Source organism: Bubalus kerabau, chromosome 2 (genome assembly GCF_029407905.1).
Source record: "Bubalus kerabau isolate K-KA32 ecotype Philippines breed swamp buffalo chromosome 2, PCC_UOA_SB_1v2, whole genome shotgun sequence".
Taxonomy (NCBI): Eukaryota; Metazoa; Chordata; class Mammalia; order Artiodactyla; family Bovidae; genus Bubalus; species Bubalus kerabau.
Genome location: NC_073625.1, coordinates 155,570,805 through 155,589,749, shown reverse-complemented (window position 1 = coordinate 155,589,749; position 18,945 = coordinate 155,570,805). Strand labels below are relative to the sequence as shown.

General features: G+C 35.1%; 1 protein-coding gene across 2 annotated transcripts in view; it reads left to right on the top strand.

Annotated features, from left to right (window-relative positions):
• Nucleotides 1-18,945, top strand: part of RSRC1 (arginine and serine rich coiled-coil 1) — a 434,626-nt gene that overhangs the window by 106,207 nt on the left and 309,474 nt on the right. For both annotated transcript variants that reach the window (XM_055569240.1, XM_055569241.1), the window contains exon 4: nt 2,220-2,393. In XM_055569240.1, the coding sequence (XP_055425215.1) occupies nt 2,220-2,393 (174 nt within the window). The remainder of the gene's footprint in view (nt 1-2,219; nt 2,394-18,945) is intronic.

The window sequence follows — 18,945 nt, the reverse complement described above, 5'->3', positions numbered from 1 at the left end:
TCTTCGTTGCATCACACAGAATCTTTCATTGTGGCACATGGGCTCTTTCTCCAAGGCATGTGGGATCTCAGTTCTCTAATCAGGGATTGAACCCACACCCTCTGCATTACAGGGGTGGATTCTCAACCACTGAACCACCAGGGAAGTCCCTGTAAATTTTTTATTCACTGAATCTGGGGAAATTTTAGCCACCACTTTAAAAAAAACATTGATTTCTATCTCATTATTTTCTCTACTTCTCTACTTCTGAGTTTAAATAAACATGTTATACATTTGAATATTGTCACAGAGATTACAGAAGATCTGTTTTTCTTTTCATTTAACAATCTTTTCCTCTTAGTTCTTCAGATTGGATAATTTCAATTTATTTATTTTCAAGTACACAGAGCTTTTTCCCCCCTCTGTTGCTACCAATCTGCTTCTGGTCTCTTTTAGTATAATGTTAATTTCATATATTGTATTGTTTCAGTTACAGAATTTTTTTAGTTTCTTATTTTTCTTCTAAAATTTCTTCGCTTTATATTCAGGACAAACATAGTTATACCTACTACTTTAAAATCCTTGCCTGCTAATTCAATATCTGACTCATCTCATCTCATCTTTTGTTATATTTCTCATGTTCATTGTATATCTAGTAATTTTAAATTTTATCATGGACATGATGAATGTCATGTTTTGAATATTATGGACTCTATTATATTCCTCTGAAGAATATAACCTTTTTTGTTTACCTTTTTTTAAAGCAGAAAAGTAAATGAATTCATTAATATGTATTAGATGATTTAGTCTCTCTAGGGGCAGTTAAAAATTTAGTTCAGTTCTTTCTTCCTTAGCTGTTCGCAGTCTGCCCCTCCTGCATGATCTAAGTTAAGGTTCAGCCAGAGGTCTGAATAGCATTTACAGCTACAATTTTTGGCTCTCCTGACTCTTTTTCCAAGATTCCCCTTTAATTTTCAATTGGTGATGATTTTCCTGGGTCTTTGTTCTAATTTTTTAGACCATAAATTTTAAAGTTCTCTGTTGGAGTTTTAGCTGTCCTGCATGGCACAGACTTAGGCTTGTCCTCAGAAAAGAAACTCATAAAATAACAATCTTTTTTATTGTTGTTTCTTTTTTCCAAGTGTTGTCATTGCTCATTATTTTTGGTCCATAACCTAATTGTTTGAAATATGTTAAATAAGTCAGCAACATGTTTAAATAGTAAGATTTTTTTCCCCTTTTATAGGTCATTGCCTTCTTTCGGTCACTATTCAGTGACTTCAGACAGTTTTTTATAGTGTCTGTAGGATCATCAATCTGTTAGAGACTTTTTTGTCAGTACTATAGGGCAGATTTAAAAATATTTACTTTTTAAAGGCATATAATATATCCGACCTAATATTGTCCTCCATTTAATGCAAAGAAAAGCTGGATTATATAGAAGAATAGTTTTAGTGTAACTAATACAGGAAATTATGTTGAATGAATATATTAATAGAAGCAGAGTTTGTAGGGATGGGGAAGATCCTAATTCTTGGGGATTAGAATAGATCCATTTAGATTTGTTATTTTATGTTGAAGAGATTTCAGCATTGAAGACTTGATTTGAACTTTAAGACTTTTTTGACTAAACAAACACTTTTAAAAGCTGGTTGTAGTACTACAAGGCTGGCGCACTTTGGTTTTTTTCTATTTATTTATTTATTTACCGGCTGCACTGGGTCTTCGTTGTTGTGTGTGGGCTCTTCTTTGGTTGCAGAGAGCTGAGGTTGCTATCTAGTTGTGGTACACAGACTTCTCATTGCAGTGGCTTCTTTTGTTGCAGAGCATGGGCTTTAGGTGGGCAGGCTCAGTAGTTGCGGCTCATGGACTCTAAAGTGCGGGCTCAGTAGTTGTAGTGCACAGTCTTAGTTGTTCTAAGGCTTGTGGGATCTTCCTGGACCAGGGGTCAAACACATACCCCTATGTTGGCAGGCAGATTTGTATCCGTTATGCCAACAGGGACCTGTGAACACCTGAACAAACACTCTTTGACTAAACCTTATATTTTTGTAAAGTTGGCACCCTATGTTTCCTTCACATATGCTTATTCATAAAGAATCATCTTTAGATGCTCACTTCACACAGTTAACTGAATCCTTAATTAAAACTAAATCCTTTTCTTTCAGACAGTTAAAAAAAATTTATTTCATAATACAAATTATATTCTCAATGTATTTAATGAAATCTACTTACCGTAGGTCCCGATCAAGACCTCGGCCACGTTCCCATAGTCGAAGCAGTGAAAGGTCAAGTCACAGAAGAACACGTAGTCGGTCTCGGGATAGAGAACGACGTAAAGGCAGAGATAAGGAGAAAAGAGAAAAGGAAAAGGATAAAGGCAAGGACAAGGAATTACACAACATCAAACGTGGGTAAGTTGAAGTGAATCTAAAGCAATGGTGACTCAGTGATTCCATAGCAGCAATCAAATGTATTTTCATCTTCTGATATCTTTCTTAGATGGAAAAAAGAGGAGAATATAATGGAAAAAGAAGAAAAGATAAGTTAAAATACTTATCTCAAATTTTTACTGTACTTCCTTTCTATTCCTGTTTTCATTTAATATTTATAAAATAAATCTTAGAAATAAATAGTGCTGTCAAAACTTATTATGTCAGTAAAGGAAAATTTACATAATTTGTTACTGAAGTTCCATTTTCCTCATCATTAATATGATACTTAAAATTTGAAGATTACTTACGATTGAAGATGTATATTAGCTTATTGTAAAACTCTTAGGGAAAAATAAAAACGATAAGGGAGGGAACTACATGATTTACTATTGGCTAAGACTTCTTTCAATGTAGAATGAGGACTTCATTAATATAAAGATGTATGTGTGTGTTAGGTGAGTGTATGTGCATATGAGACCCAGAGTTTATTTTTTCTGGAATTGTTTTCATTAAAACAGTTGTTCTAATTTTGTTTGGATGTTTGAATGTTTTGTTTGGATTTTTGGATTTTGAAGTCCACTCAAAACTGTTTGTTTAATTAGAAGATGTTAAAATGAAATGAAATCTTTATTAGCTTAAATTATAGCTTCTTATTTGTTTTTCCAAAATGACATTGGGGTCTTTTATTCTGTGAAGTAGAGCATCTTAGAATTTGTCCTCTTTTGTCATTCTTTCAACACCCTATATATGTTCATTTTAATACTTCAATACAAGTATTTGTCTTTTAGTGTGTCACTTTTCAGTGTTAAATTGAAGAGCTTACCAAGATCTTCGATATGATTCCTTGAGATCTTGATTCTGTAAAGAATTAAGTTTATTGAAGGATATGGAACTCTTCCCATCCCTTTCTTTTTCACAGTTGTCTGTATGCTTATTTTTATCCAGATTTATAGTGATACTATATAAAACTGCCTGGATTACTGGCTTTTATGTATTCTTCGAAATGATCCATTTGTAGTGGATTTTGGGAACGTGTTACATTATTATGTGACTTTCTTTTCCCTGATCACCCTGTAGCCATTAATGCACATTGAGCAGTCACTGCCCTATAAAATCCTGAGTTCTGTCTTTTCTAGTTTTAAGGATTGTTGAATATTAGAGGAGATAGGGTTGGATATCTGGCTTTAAAGATAGGGAGGCTAACTTAGCCAGAGCTGGAAAGAAATAAGGATCAGAGAGGGTATGAGGGAAATATATTGATAAGGGGTAAAAGTCAGAAGAATGATTGATTAGAAGAGAGCGTGTAGAGTAAGTTTCTAAGACTGGAAATACGGACTAAGAGGACAAATAAATAATGTCAGTCAAGGAAATTCCTTGCCCCTTGTTCCTTTTTTCCCCTCCTCATTTTGGTTTATGCTTTAGATATTACGTGACTATGATTATGTGATGTGACTGTGATTTTTACTGGTCATTAAATCTTTGCTTTCTACCTCACCAAGTTTTACATTTTTAGAATAAAGTTGATATTACATAAAGTATTATATGGGGCATTTTAAAGGCAAGAGAAGCAAAGAGCATAAATAAATAAGGAGGTTGGGTAGTTTCAGGAAAGGGTCTCACATGGTGACAGTAATCTTGAAGGTCTGGGCCAGCTGTACAGGTTAGATTCTTTGATCACTCAGAGCTTGTTGTGTTCAAGGGACACATTCCTGGATGACAGGTTTATAAGATAATAATATCATATTTGTCATTATTTCTTTAATCTCAACAAAGGTAATGAACAGGGTCAAAACATGAGGTGTCAGTTGTAGGGCCCTGAGTACGGATGCCAGAAAGCAGTGAATAGCCTGATTCAGTCACCTTCATGGTTTTAGTGGCCCATAGGACAGGGTGGGATTATGTCAGTGTGCCCTTCCTTCCAGGTAGTGCTAAGTACACACAAATTCATACCCTTTGGTATGATCTAAAATCAGGATTTAGTGGGGCTATCATTGATATATACATTTAGTATGGTAGTACTTACATGTGACAATGCCCCCTGTTTTGCTTCAGAAATAACTTACATATTTGTTTTCTACAGCTTTCATGTTTATTTCCTAAACCTGATTTTTCTTTCTATTTTAAAGAGACAATTTTATTTTATTTTATTCGTGTTTTGGCTGCAGTGTGCTGTGTGTGGAATCTTAGTTCCCTGAGTAGGGATTGAATTCATGCCCCCTGCATTAGAAATGCAGAGTCTGAACTGCTGGACCACCAGGGAAGTCTGTAAACCTGATTTTTAAGCCATTGAGGGCAGAGCATGCTGTTGTATGGTCTCTTGTCTCACTCAGAATACCTAATGTACATAGTTGTTAATAAATATTTATTGGTTATTGATCAGATACACTCACTCATTTCATTTGTTCACTTGTTCTATCAACAATATTTGAATGCCTTCTACTTGTTATGTGTATGTTAAGTAATCGGTACATAATGGCTGCCCAATCCTACTGAGAGATTTTATGCAGGTGGCAAAATAAGCATATATAGAAAGGAAGATACATAAATTTTTGCAGTGAAATCAGATGAATGTTTCAAAAGGAAACTAACTCGTGCGGGTTAGGATACTTCTGGCTACGAGTAACAAAACCTAACTAAATGTACTTTAAACCAAAGGCAGGAAGCTTTTTTGCAGAGCTAGATAGTAAATAACTTAGGCTTCCTGGGCCTTATGTCTCTGTTGCAACTACTAAACCCTGCCCTTTTAGCATGAAAGCAGCCATAGATAATACTAAATGAATGGCATAGCTAAATTCCAACAAAACTTTATTTTTTAAAATGGGCAGCTGGCTAGATTTGCCCAAGGGCTGTAGTTTGTCAATCTCTGGCTTAAACCATAAGTATATTTATTGCTAATATAACCAACAGTTTGGAGGTAAGCAGACCTAGACCCTTTTTATTTTTCCAACAGGCCAGTCTCAGCACATTGGGTTTCATCTTCAGTCTTGACATATTCTAGTTGCAAGGTATTTTCATGAACATTAAACTAGTCAACCTAGATTAGTCAGCATGTTAGGATGGGCTCTTGAAGATGTGATTTTTATAATTTGAAGGAAGGAGAAAATGGCATAGAATGTTGTATGCAAAATGAACTTCATGTGGAAATATTGATACTTGGAGGAAGGCAAAGTGGGTATGGCATACTTGGAGAACTGAAGTCTAATGGGGTTGGTTTATAGAAGAGTAATAATGATGAGAGGTTATATGTTGTGGAGCTCCCCTGGTAGCTCAGCTGGTAAAGTATCCACCTGCAACACAGGAGACCCTGGTTTGATTCCTGGGCTGGGAACATCTGCTGGAGAAGGGATAGGCTACTGACTCCAATATTCTTGGGCTTCCCTGGTGGCTCAGACGATAAAGAATCCACCTGCAATGTGGGAGACCTGGGTTTGATCCCTGGGTTGGGAAGTTCCCCTGGAGAAGGGAACAGGCTACCCAATCCAGTATTCTTCCCTGGAGAATTCATGGACAGAGGAATCTGGTAGGCTACAGTCCATGGGGTCACAAAAAGTCCACAACTGTGCAGCTTTCACTTTCATTTTATATGTTATATTAAGGATATTAGAGTTAATTCTACAGGCAGTGAGAAGCCAGTGAAATTCAAGTAATTTTATGATGAGGTCTACATGAACAAAATGCTTTACTTACTGTGGATATTATAATAAGCATCTAACATTTTAAATATATTTTCTAAGTGTCAGAAGTTTTGCTAGACATATAGTATCTCATTTAATTTTCATAATAACCTAATGAAATATGTGCTTTTATTATCCCATTTATACAGATGAAGACTTGTGATCATAGGACTTGTAAATAAATGGCAGAGCTAGGCTTCTAATTCACTTTCACTGACAATAGTATCCTAACTCTTACTAGCACACAACCCATAGTTATTGATGATGATCTGTAGTGTTTGAGTTCAAGTGATATGCTGTTGCTTAAACTTTCGTAGGAAGTAGCTAAAGAAAACTGAAAGAATCTTCTGTGCCTTATTTTTCTCTGATTGGGTTGGATATCTGCTATTAGTAAAAGATTAATTCCTTTTCTGCCTTTCTTCTGTACTTTCCCACATTAGCATTTCATCTGTTTATTTGAAGTTATTTTTCATTATTATTAATAAAACCACAAAAATTTTTAGGCCTTAATTAAATTTATTTTTGTGATGGTTTCATTGGATCTTTGAAATTTGATTTAAGGAACACGTGTAGGTGGAGAGAAAGGAAAAAAGATTCACAAATGATTGAATTAGGACTTATGTATCAGCTCACTGTGATTGTATAACTCAGCAACAAGGATTTTAGCTTGTACTAAATAACCCTACATGCTTCCTCATATATGATAAAATAACAGCTCATGTGATTCTGCTTCTTTATGCATAACAATCTTTGTTTTCATCAAACCAGTTTGAGAAGACAAATATTTACAAATATTGATAGGACGTAAAGTGGACATTTATGAAGTAGAAAGCAAAGGAGAGTAAGTACAATAATGGGTAAAGGAGTATTTTATAAATTGGAAAAAATAATAGGAAAATTCTGAAAAACCTTTTAAAAATAGCAGCTAGTTGAGTACAAGTTCTGGAAATTTCTGGGGAATTTTAATGGTTTTTATTAGGATTTATCTTATAATATCATAAATTGATCTATTCGTTTTATTAATTTGCTGAAGAACGGAGACCTAATATAAACTAGGAGGATATCAGGTGTTTGTAGGGCTTAAAAGGTGCCTTTCTTTACAACAGTGAGTGAAAAATTAATACAGGAAAGACCATAACCAATCCTTGTTTTAGATTTTATCAAGAAAGTTTCATGACTTTAATTTTTAATGTTTTATATTTTTAAAACTTGGTTTCTAGGAATATTTAATTTTTAAAATATTGATGCAGATTTTATTTGTTTATATAAGTTCCCCCCCCAAAAAAGTTTTTAGAACAAATATTTATTGTATCATTAGATGATTATATTTCTTTTATGAGGACATGTCTTTGCAACATGAAAACAAATTTTAGTAATAATAGAGTTATTAAATTGAAATTGAACACCTAACAATACCATTTTGTTAAGCAAACTTTTATTGAGAGTCAAAAATTAGAAATATGAAACTTTCCATGGCATATTATAGTTATAACTTGGTTTGATGATGTTTGTTGTATATCCCATTTAAGTCTTCTGACTTAAATTGTATATCCCATTTGAGCCTTTTCTAGAAACACTTTATTCAACCTCCAAAAAGTATGTGCTTAGTTGTACAGTCGTGTTTGACTCTTTGCAACCCCATGGACTGCAGCCCGCTGGGCTCCTCTGTCAATGGGGATTCTCCAGGCAAGAATACTGGAGTGGGTTGCTATGCCTTCCTCCAGGGGATCTTCCCATCCCAGGGGTTGAACCCAGGTCTCATGCATTGCAGGTGGATTCTTTACTGTCTGAGCCACCAGGGAAAAGTATGCTGCTGCTAAGTCACTTCAGTCGTGTCCGACTCTGTGCGACCCCAGAGACAGCAGCCCACCAGGCTCCCCCGTCCCTGGGATTCTCCAGGCAAGAACACTGGAGTGGGTTGCCATTTCCTTCTCCAGTGCATGAAAGTGAAAAGTGAAGTCACTCAGTCGTGTCTGACTCTTAGCGACCCCATGGACTGCAGCCTACCAGGCTCCTCCATCCATGGGATTTTCCAGGCAAGAGTACTGGAGTGGGTTGCCATTGCCTTCTCCTAGGGAAAAGTATAGTCAACCACTATAAAACATCTTTATAGACTTCTTTGAAAATTAGTTGTTAATAAATGTCAATAGTTCCAGTGACATACCACTATTGATTTTATATCATACTGCCATCCTTAAGAGTAGATTTTGAATGCTGCTACTGCTGCTGCTAAATCACTTCAGTCGTGTCCGACTCTGTGTGACCCCATAGACGGTAGCCCACCAGGCTCCCCTGTCCCTGGAATTCTCCAGGCAAGAACACTGAAGTGGGTTGCCATTTCCTTCTCCAATGTATGAAAGTGAAAAGTGAAAGTGAAGTCACTCAGTTGTGTCCGACTCTTTGCGATCCCATGGACTGCAGCCTACCAGGCTCCTCCATCCATGGGATTTTCCAGGCAAGAGTACTGGAGTGGGTTGCCATTGCCTTCTCCTAGGGAAAAGTATAGTCAACCACTATAAAACATCTTTATAGACTTCTTTGAAAATTAGTTGTTAATAAATGTCAATAGTTCCAGTGACATACCACTATTGATTTTATATCATACTGCCATCCTTAAGAGTAGATTTTGAATGCTGCTACTGCTGCTGCTAAATCACTTCAGTCGTGTCCGACTCTGTGTGACCCCATAGACGGTAGCCCACCAGGCTCCCCTGTCCCAGGAATTCTCCAGGCAAGAACACTGAAGTGGGTTGCCATTTCCTTCTCCAATGTATGAAAGTGAAAAGTGAAAGTGAAGTCACTCAGTTGTGTCCGACTCTTTGCGATCCCATGGACTGCAGCCTACCAGGCTCCTTCATCCATGGGATTTTCCAGGCAAGGGTACTGGAGTGGGGTGCCATCGCCATTGATTTTAATTTATTTTCAATCATGATTTTAAATCACTAGCTGAGAAAATTTGGTTTAAACCATTTATTGCCTAGTACAATGCTTTCTTAATTTGAATAACTTTAGGATTCATCAGGAACCTAATGTATTTTCCTTTATGAGACACTACTGTGAAAGCTTTTCACTTTTACTATTCCCTCATTAGCTTTTCAGTAGATAAATGCTCTTCTCAGAAATGTACCCATCAAGAACTTCTGGAATAGTTTTCCCAAACACTTGAGTTGATAACTTTTTCCTTTGTATAACTTTCTGAAGCTTTCTACTTTTAAGAGAGGTAAGACTTTCCCTCTGGATATACAGAATGCACTGCAGCAGTGCTTTTTGGTGGGTAATGTGAGATGGATGTATTTAACTATAATTTCTTAAATGTGACTCCCACTAAATCAGTTGTGTTCTTTAAGTCTCTTTGAAAATATATCTAGAAGTCACAGGGGTAGCAGTGAAATTAGTCTTTGGTTATAGCCCATGGCCTATATGTAAAATCTTCCACTGAAGAGTTGACTGTGCAATGTAATTAGAAGTTATATTGCTTGTATTAAAATTATTTTAGGTATATTTTTATAAACTAAAAACACAGAAAGTATATCATCAGAGGCAACATATACTTTTTGTTCATGGGAATTGCTGCTTTTGAACATGTAGCCATTATGAATGAAAGTGAAAGTCACTCAGTGACATCAACTCTTTGTGACCCCATGGACTATACAGTCCATGGAATTCTCCAGGCCAGAATACTGGATTGGGTACCCTTTCCCTTCTCCAGGAGATCTTCCCAACCCAGGGATTGAACCCAGGTCTCCTGCACTGGAGGTGGATTCTTTACCAGCTGAGCCATAAGGGAAGCCCAGCCTTTATGAATAGTACATCTTAAAAAAAAGTATGCTTAAAAAAAAAAAAGTATGCTAAAGGGTTTAGATTCTGGGAAAGTTAAATTGCAGAAATTAGAATTAATGCTCGTTTTAAATCTTCCACAGTTTTTTCCCCTACAAGACAATTTATTTTCTGTGAACTTTAATTTATTCTTCTATAAAATGTGGGTATTGATAATTAAAAAGTGTTAGAATTAGTTTTAGAAGTTTAGTATCATGTAGTAGTCATACTCTGTGTTAAAGATATGGCTTTGAACTTAGCAATGTTCCTGTCTTCAGTTGTAGAATTTCATGTGTTAAATTCCTGTTGATGAGGTTTTTCCTACCTAGTGTTTGGCAGAAGATGTTGGAAGTGGTTTGGGAATGCTGGACTTGAGTTTGACAGCAGTTACATACTCTTAGAGGCTGTCATATTTTTCTTTACCTCTTATTTCTTTATGCAGCAGGAAGTCATTTATGCTAATTTACCCCTATTTGCATATAGGTTATAGAGTTCTGTGGTGCAGAGTGTGCTTAGAACTCCTTTTAAGTGTCTGTTTGGATCAAAGGAGGGCTGTGTGATAGCTGTTGTCTGACACCAAGCTGTGTGGTGTTGTTTTCATTAAACATTTATCACACTTCGGATGTGACAGCAGGCAACTTTGTGCCAGGATAACATGTTTTCATGCAAAATTTATTGAAAAAGACGAGACTTTGTAAAGAAATCTTGTTGCCTTTCACCAGTGGCGAAGGGTAAATGGTTAGAAGGAAATATACCTTTAACACATGTCATTGTAACATGCAAAAGAAGCTTCGTACTGTCAGTTTTGTTAAACAGATAAACAAATACATCTTTAAAGTGTGTGGCTGGATTTTTCTTCCTTTTTAAAGCTTTTACAATTTACTTATGAACTGAATGAATGCCATAACAGTGGCTCATTATGTTTTTAGGAGTATTTTATATGACAGTGACATTTACCACCTAACTTCTGTTACGTGGATTTGAATATTTGTCACCAGGTATTATTGAATAGTTTTGTTCTACAGGAACAGTCTAATTTTTCAAAAAGGTGAGATCAAGAAAGGAAATCCATCATAACAAAAAGAATAATCAACAAGAGCAGGAGACATTGGTTTCTTAAGTTCTCCCCCAGGTCACCACCTTTCTCTTATTCATCATATTAGTACACTTTAATTATCTCGGAGTTTGTCCAGTGGAATTTGACATGAATTATGCCTGATAGAGCATTAAATGCCATGAATTGTAAGCTCAGTCTTTGTTTTTTGTGGTGGTTTGGCTGTGAAAAGCCTTGGAATGAGAGGAGATACATATTTTCCTTTTTCATTCCATTAGAAGCTGAGGAATTATAATTATGTGAAGAATTGGTAAGAGTGAAAGTAGCCTCAAGCTGTACTTTTTAATATGTTTTATCACATGGAGTATAAAAATTTGGTGAGACCCTTTACAAGAGGTATTACAAAAATCTTTAACATTCAAGATTAAAAGGAGAGAAGTAGTGAGTTGTGTGTGATGGAAGGAACTTTGTCTTTGCAACTATGTAGAATCCACACAAACCTTCAAATTCTGACTTATTTTTCTTTGGATCTATTAAAGGATTTTTTTTTTAAGTTTATATCATGATTCATAAACATATACATAAACCCATGCCAAAGCTGTTGTTTGACTCATTAGCTAATAAGGGAACCCCAAAAGTTGTTACAAAGAACTCAAAGGAAAATCCAGAGAACAAGCTTGCCTGACATGACCTTGCTTGATTGATTCTAAACTGCCTTTTTCCACATGAGGAGGGAAACCAGTTTTAACTCCACTGGACAAATCATTTGAGTATCTATGGAAGATAGTAATTTGCAGTGTTATCAACTATCTATAATTTGTGGAATTTAAAAATACTTCAGATATGGGACACAGAAAGGTGGCGGTAACTTGAAAAGGCACCCTCGACAAAACACCCAGTCATCTTTTTTGGTCATCTCAAATCATTTAAAATTTTTTTCCTAACAAGACAAGTTATTCTCTTTAACTTTTAAATTTCTTCTGTAAAACGACTATGCTGTGCTGTGCTCAGTTATGTCTAACTTTCTGTGACCCCGTGGACTGTAGCCTGCCAGGTTCCTCTGTCCATGGGGTTTCTCAGGCAAGAATACTGGAATGGGTTGCCATTCCCTTCTCCAGGGGATTGTCCCAACCCAGGGATCGAACCTGCAACTCCCGCACTGGCAAGCAGATTCTTTACCATTGCACACGTGGGAAGCCCAAAATTGGGGTAACGATAGTTGAAAAGCTGTAAATATTAGAAGCATTGTGTGTAAGAGACTATCTATGTATTAAGGTTTTAATAAATCATAGTTATTTTATTTTTTATTAATGATATAAATTTAACTATTGATACCTGTGATTACCAGTTTTTCAACTATCATTCTTTTTTCTTACCTTTGTGTCTTTTTAAAGAAATATTCCCTCAGCCTTAAAAACTCTTTCTTTAATGTCCATTCCAGTGATCTTTTTGTCTCATTTTAGGGATCACATCCTTTATAAAGTATTTCTTGCCTCTCATGAGGTGCTAAATAGATATGCAGTTAGCACCCACAGTATCTATACCTAATCTGAACAGAGACCTTTGTAACTATAAAATTTTGTAATTGCCAGATTATATATATCTTATTTATTGTATTTATATTTACTTGGATTATAACAAGTACTGAAATATTTGTAGAATGTATAAATAAATGGTTTTAGAAGTTGTTTCTGGGTTATAAAATCTAGCTTTTAAGTATCTAAAAATGATAAAATTGAATTTTTGTTATTAAGAAAATAACCAACTTTTCCACCTACCACTCCATGCCATACGTGACTTCCATCAAAGCCTCTCGACTACATTTTTAAAGAAGTCCACAGAACTTCCTCTATCCTTTTCTGTACTTTGTTATCAATCATGCTGCAATCAATATCATTTAGCATCAGTCATGTAAAAAACTGAATGTCACTTCTAGGATTTATATTTTAAATACTGATTAAAATTCCAGTCCTCATTGATGACTCTTCTTGCCTAGTCTAATTTATTTCAGGATCTTAATTGGTATCACCTACTCTGCTGATTTAGTACATTAACCATGTAAACTACTAGAGCAAACTACTCGAGTTAAATATACCATTCCATAAGGAACATTTACTGAAGGCCTTGGTGTTTGCCTTTAGTTAGTTATGTATGGCTTTGTAAACTAAATATTCTACACTATTGTTAGAGGGATGTAGAGGGAATAAACTTGGACTGCCAGCCAAGTCTTTTCTTTCTAAGTAAACAGGCAGTTCCCCTAAAAGCTAAGCTGTTGCTTATAATTACTCATTATAGTTCTAATTTATACGTCATTGTAAAGCACCTTGGGTGTCTCAGATTTGAATGATGCTAATCTGAATAGAAGCAATCTGTTCAATATTTTTTTTTTTTTTAAAAAGGATCTAGTTTATCCATTTCTCATAGACTTTCTTCCCAGTCTAGTGATCATTGGAATGGAATCTTCAAAATAGAATAGGTTGGAATACACCATAATACTATGTGGCTGTCATATCATTAAATCTCGGTCAGCACGAGCAGAGAAGCAGAAGTTTAACTTCCTTTGATTAAACAGCAAAGATTGGGAAATAGATTTCTACATGAAGATTTTTTTTATATTTTAATGTGGATATCTAGGTCAGTTTTAAGATGGTTGGTTTAAATATTTTTAATATCCTAGTAAATAGAATATGTGTAGACAGGTGATCGGAGAAGGCGGTGGCACCCCACTCCAGTACTCTTGCTTGGAAAATCCCATGAACGGAGGAGCCTGGTAGGCTGCAGTCCATGGGGTCACTAGGAGTCGGACACGACTGAGCAACTTCACTTTCACCTTTCACTTTCCTGCATTGGAGAAGGAAATGGCAACCCACTCCAGTGTTCTTGCCTGGAGAATCCCAGGGACAGGGGAGCCTGGTGGGCTGCCGTCTCTGGGGTCGCACAGAGTCGGACACGACTGAAGCGACTTAGCAGCAGCAGCAGGCAGGTGATAGGAATAATCTCTTTGGATTGATGTAGTTATGGGGTACAATTTTCCACTGAAGCAGAGTAAGTTGTATGCATTCCATCCATGTTTAACCTATCTTAGATTTCAAGGCACTGGAAGTATATAATAAAAGAAAGACTGCAGATGGTGTTTGGGGTTAATACTTTTCATTTAGTGCTCAGGATTTGGTCCTTAGGTTCTGAGATAGTGTCTAACTATAGGAAGACTGGGATGAGCCTCAGAGGTTGGATCTTGTGAGTATAGACACTTTACAAAAACTAGTATGTATGTGATGATCACTAACACAGCAGGTGCAGTTAGGAAAATACAACAATGAGTGCTGCTGTTTTAATTCTTTCTGAACTCCAAGAGGAGGTTTTGAAACAGCAGCCTTTGGCCCCTGTGAATATGCCAGCCTGTGACAGGCCACCTGGAAGTAGACCATGAAAATCAATTTGGTTGTCATGTTGCCGTCTTAGCTGCTTTTTCTTGAGAAAGATAAGGGAGAGCATTCTACATTAGAAAAAGAAACTGGTAGGTGTCCGATTTTGAAAAGTGATAGATTTGGAATAAATGAGAGGTAAAACTTATATTGTGACTGTTGTTTGTTGTTTAGTCACTAAATTGTGTCTGACTCTTTGCCACCCCATGGACTGTATAGCATGCTAAGAATACTGGGGTGGGTTGGCCGCTTCCTTCTCCATTGTTGTGATTACTTGGAAATTAAATCCCCCCAAAATCCACAAAAAAAGGTAAAAAATAAGAGAAGAAAAAATATGTTTTCATTGTTCAAAGCTGTCTAGACAAAAATAGTGCTTTTATATAAATACATATACACTTGCTTGAACTGATAGGTAGCTATTAGATTATTTACTCTAATTGAAAATGTTTAGATTTTATCTATCAATCAGTAGTGTTAGGTCCAGTAAATTTGCTGCTGCAAAGTTAATTTGAAAAATTTTTATGGCTTAACTTAAGCTCAGAGGAGTTATATTGATATTTTATCACAGGATGTGTGCTTCTGAAACTATCAAAGCAATGTCTGCTTAAAATATTTACCATTGATACTGTTTCTGGAAATTTTCGTATACTTTTATTTCTATATCAGGTTTTTCTTTAAGTCATATATATTTACTGAGATATGATTTACATGCAGTAAGATATATAGTTTTATGAGCTTTGACAAATTATATAGTCCTGTAACTCTCATCATAATCAGAATATACAGTATCCATCACCTTAAAAAATTTCCTCATTCTCTGTGTGCAGTATCCTTACCCCACTTCTGCTAGTCCTTGTCAAACTGAAAAGTTTTACCTTTTTTCAATATCACATAAGTGGAGTCGTACAGTATATAGCCTTTAAAAATTCTTTTAAATATTTACTTATTTAACTGTGCGAGATCTTACTAAGTAAGTATACAGTCTTTTGTATCTGGATTCTTTCACTTAGTATAATGCTTTTGAGATATATTTAGGCTGTTCATGTATTAGTTTGTTCCTTTATATTGCTGAGTAGTATTTTGTTTTATGGATGTACCACAAATTATTATCCACTTATCAGTTGAGTAGGAGAATATACTTTTTCTATATTGCAGAAAAGTTTAACGATTCACAAGTGAAGCCCCTTGACCTAAAAGATTATTTTGAAGATTTAATTTCTTTAATAGTTATAGGACTATTCAGATTTCTGTTTCTTTTTGTGTCAGTTTTGGTAAGTTAAAAAAAATACGTTTTTCTAGGAATTTGTTCATTCCCTCTAAGTCTTCAATATTTTTGACATAAAAATCTTTATAATCTCTGGAGGTTATCTGTATATATTATTAATTATGTAGTAATCCTTTTCCCATCCTGATATCAATTGTTTTTTTTTTTTTTTAATTTTATTTTATTTTTAAACTTTACATAACTGTATTAGATTTGCCAAATATCAAAATGAATTATATTTCCATTTTTTTCTTAATCTTGTTGTGAATTTATTAGTTTTTACAACCAACCAGCCTTTGACTTTGTTGATTCTCTGTATTGTGTGTCTATTTGTTTTCATTAATTCTTTTAAAAATATTTTTAATTTGGAGGATAATTGCTTTACAATGTCATTAATTCTTTAAAAAAAAAACCCCTTTTTAAAAAATAATTTATTTTTGGCTGTGCTGGATCTTCATTGGTGCATGGATTTTTCTGTAGTTCTAGCAAACAGGGACTATTCTCTAGTTGTGGTGCATGGGCCTATTTCATTGTTGTGGCTTCCTTGCTGTAGAGCATGGACTCTAGAGCATGTGGGCTTCAGTAGTTGCAATTGCTCCAAATCCTCAGTAGCACTTGACATTTTAACTCTTATTATTTATTTCAGCCATTCATACAGATGTGTAGTGGTATCTCATCATGGTTTTAATTTGAATTTCCCTAATGCTAATAACAATAAGTACCTTTTCATGTACTTATTTGCAATCCATATGTCTGTTCATCTCTTTCACGTATTTTAAAATTTGTTTGTTTTTTCTTATTGGTGAGTTTGAGAGGTCTTTATATAGTTTGCAAACAAATCCTTTGCAGACTCTGTGACTTGCAAATGTGATGTTGAGCATCTTTTGATGTGTGCATTGGTCATTTATATTTCTTTTGTGAGGTATTTCTGCAGATCATTTTCAAATTTTTATTCTTTATTATTATAAGGGGTTCTTATATATTTTGAATATAAGCCCTTTGTCTAGTATATGTGTGGTGAATTTTTCTTTTCCAGTCTATGACTCGCATTTTCATTTTCTTGATGATGTTTTTTGCATAGCAAAAAGTTTTCATTTTGATGAAGTCCAGTTTATGGGCTATATCTTTAATTTGCTGTGCTTTTGGTGGCATATCTAAGAATTCTTTGGTCAACCTTGGGCCATGAAGATTTTCCCCTACCCTTTTTTCAATAAGTTTTATAGTTTTACGTTTTACATTTAGGGCTATAATGTATTCTGAAGCTTTTTTTTTAAATGTGTTCTGTTTTTTGTATAAGTTGTGAGGCTTAAGTTGAGGTTTTTGTTTGTTGCATATGGATGTTTAAATATTCAGTTGTTCCAACACAATATATTTAAAAGACTGCAGTTTATTGAATTGTATTTGTACTTTTGTCAGAAATCAATTGGTCATATTTGTCTGGGTCTGTTTCTGTGTTCTCTGTTCTATTTCAGTCTTTTATTTATTCCTTTGCTAGTATCACACTGTCTTGTTTACTATAACTTTATAGTAAGTCATTAAAATCAATTGCTGTGGTTTCTCTAATTTTATTTTTTAAATTGTTTTTGTAGTTCCTTTGATTTTCCAAATAAATGTTAGTGTAAGTTTGTCTATAAGTAAAAAAATAATTTTGACTGGATTTATGTTAAATTTGTAGGTCAGTCTGGAGAGAATTGATATGAACATGGTTTGATTTTTCTTATTAACCTGTTTAGTTTTTAACATATATATTCTGTACATGTTTTCTTAGGTTTATACCTAAGTATCTCACTTTGGGGTGATCTATTTTTTTTCAATTTATTTATTTAGTGATTTATTTATTTACTTTTGACTGTTCTGGATCTTCATTGCTGCATGGGCTTTTCTCTCTTTGCGGGTAGTTGCGGTGCATGGGCTTCTCATTGCTGTGGCTTCTCTTGCTGCGGAGCACAGACTCTAGGGCCTGCAGGCTTCAGTTGTTACAGAACGTGAGCACAGTAGTTGGAGCCCCTGGGCTCTAGAGCACAGGCTCATTAGTGGTGGCACATGGGCTTAGTTGCTTTGCAGAATGTGGGATCCTCGCCGAGCAGGAATTGAACCCGTGTCTCCTGCATTGGCAGTCAGATTCATTACCACTGAGCCACCAGGGAAGCCCTGGGGTGATCTATTTTAAACGATACTGGTTTTAAAATTTCAATTTCTAATTGTTCGTTTCTAATATGTAGAAATATTATATATATATATATATATAAAATTGATGTATAACGTGTGTGTACGTGTGTGTGTGCACATGTACACTGACTTTATAGTCTATAGAGTTTGGGTGAACTCCAGGAGTTGGAGATGGACAGGGAAGCCTGGCGTGCTGCAATTCACGGGGTCGCAAAGAGTTGGACATGACTGAGCAACTGAACTGAACTGAAGCATTGCTAAATGTATTTATTAGTTCTAATAAATGCATTTTTTTTAGAGTCCTTAGGGTACCTTATATACACAGTTGAGTGTCATAGGGACAGTTTTATTTCTTCCTTTCCAAGTTGTATACTCTTTATTTATTTTGCCTTATTGCACAAATTAAGACTTCTAGTACTATTTTCAATAAGAATGATAAGCAAGGACATTTAGGAGGAAACATTTAATTTTTCATCATGATGAAATGCTTTCACTACATTTTTGTTGATATCCTGTATCATGTTGAGGAGTTCTTACTTTGTTAGGGTTTTGTATTTCATAGTAGGTGCTGAATTTTGTCAAATACATTTCCAGCATCATTTGACACAATCATATGGGTTTTGTTCTTCTTTAGATTGTTAATAAGATAGATAACACTGATTTACTTTTGAATATTGAACCATCTTTGCATTCCTGAGACAAGCCTCATTTTGTTGTGGTGGAAATCAGTTTGCTGCTATTCTGTAGAGGATTTTTGTGTCTGTATTCATAAGAGATGTTTTTCTTTTTTGTCTAGTTTCATTATTCAGGTAATACTTGCCTTATAAAATCTTTACCACACAATATAAAGTATAAAGTATTCACCACACAGTAAAGGACAGAAATAGTATGGACCTAACAGAAGCAGAATATATTAAGATAAGGTGGAAAGAATATACTGAAGAACTATATAAAAAAGATCTTAATGACTCAGATAAGCACGATGGTGTGATCACTCACCTAGAGCCAGAAATCCTGGAATTGAAGTCAAGTGGGCCTTACGAAGCATCACTACGAACAAAGCTAGCATAGATGATGGAGTTGAGCTATTTCAAATCTTAAAAGATGATGCTGTTGAAGTGCTGTACTC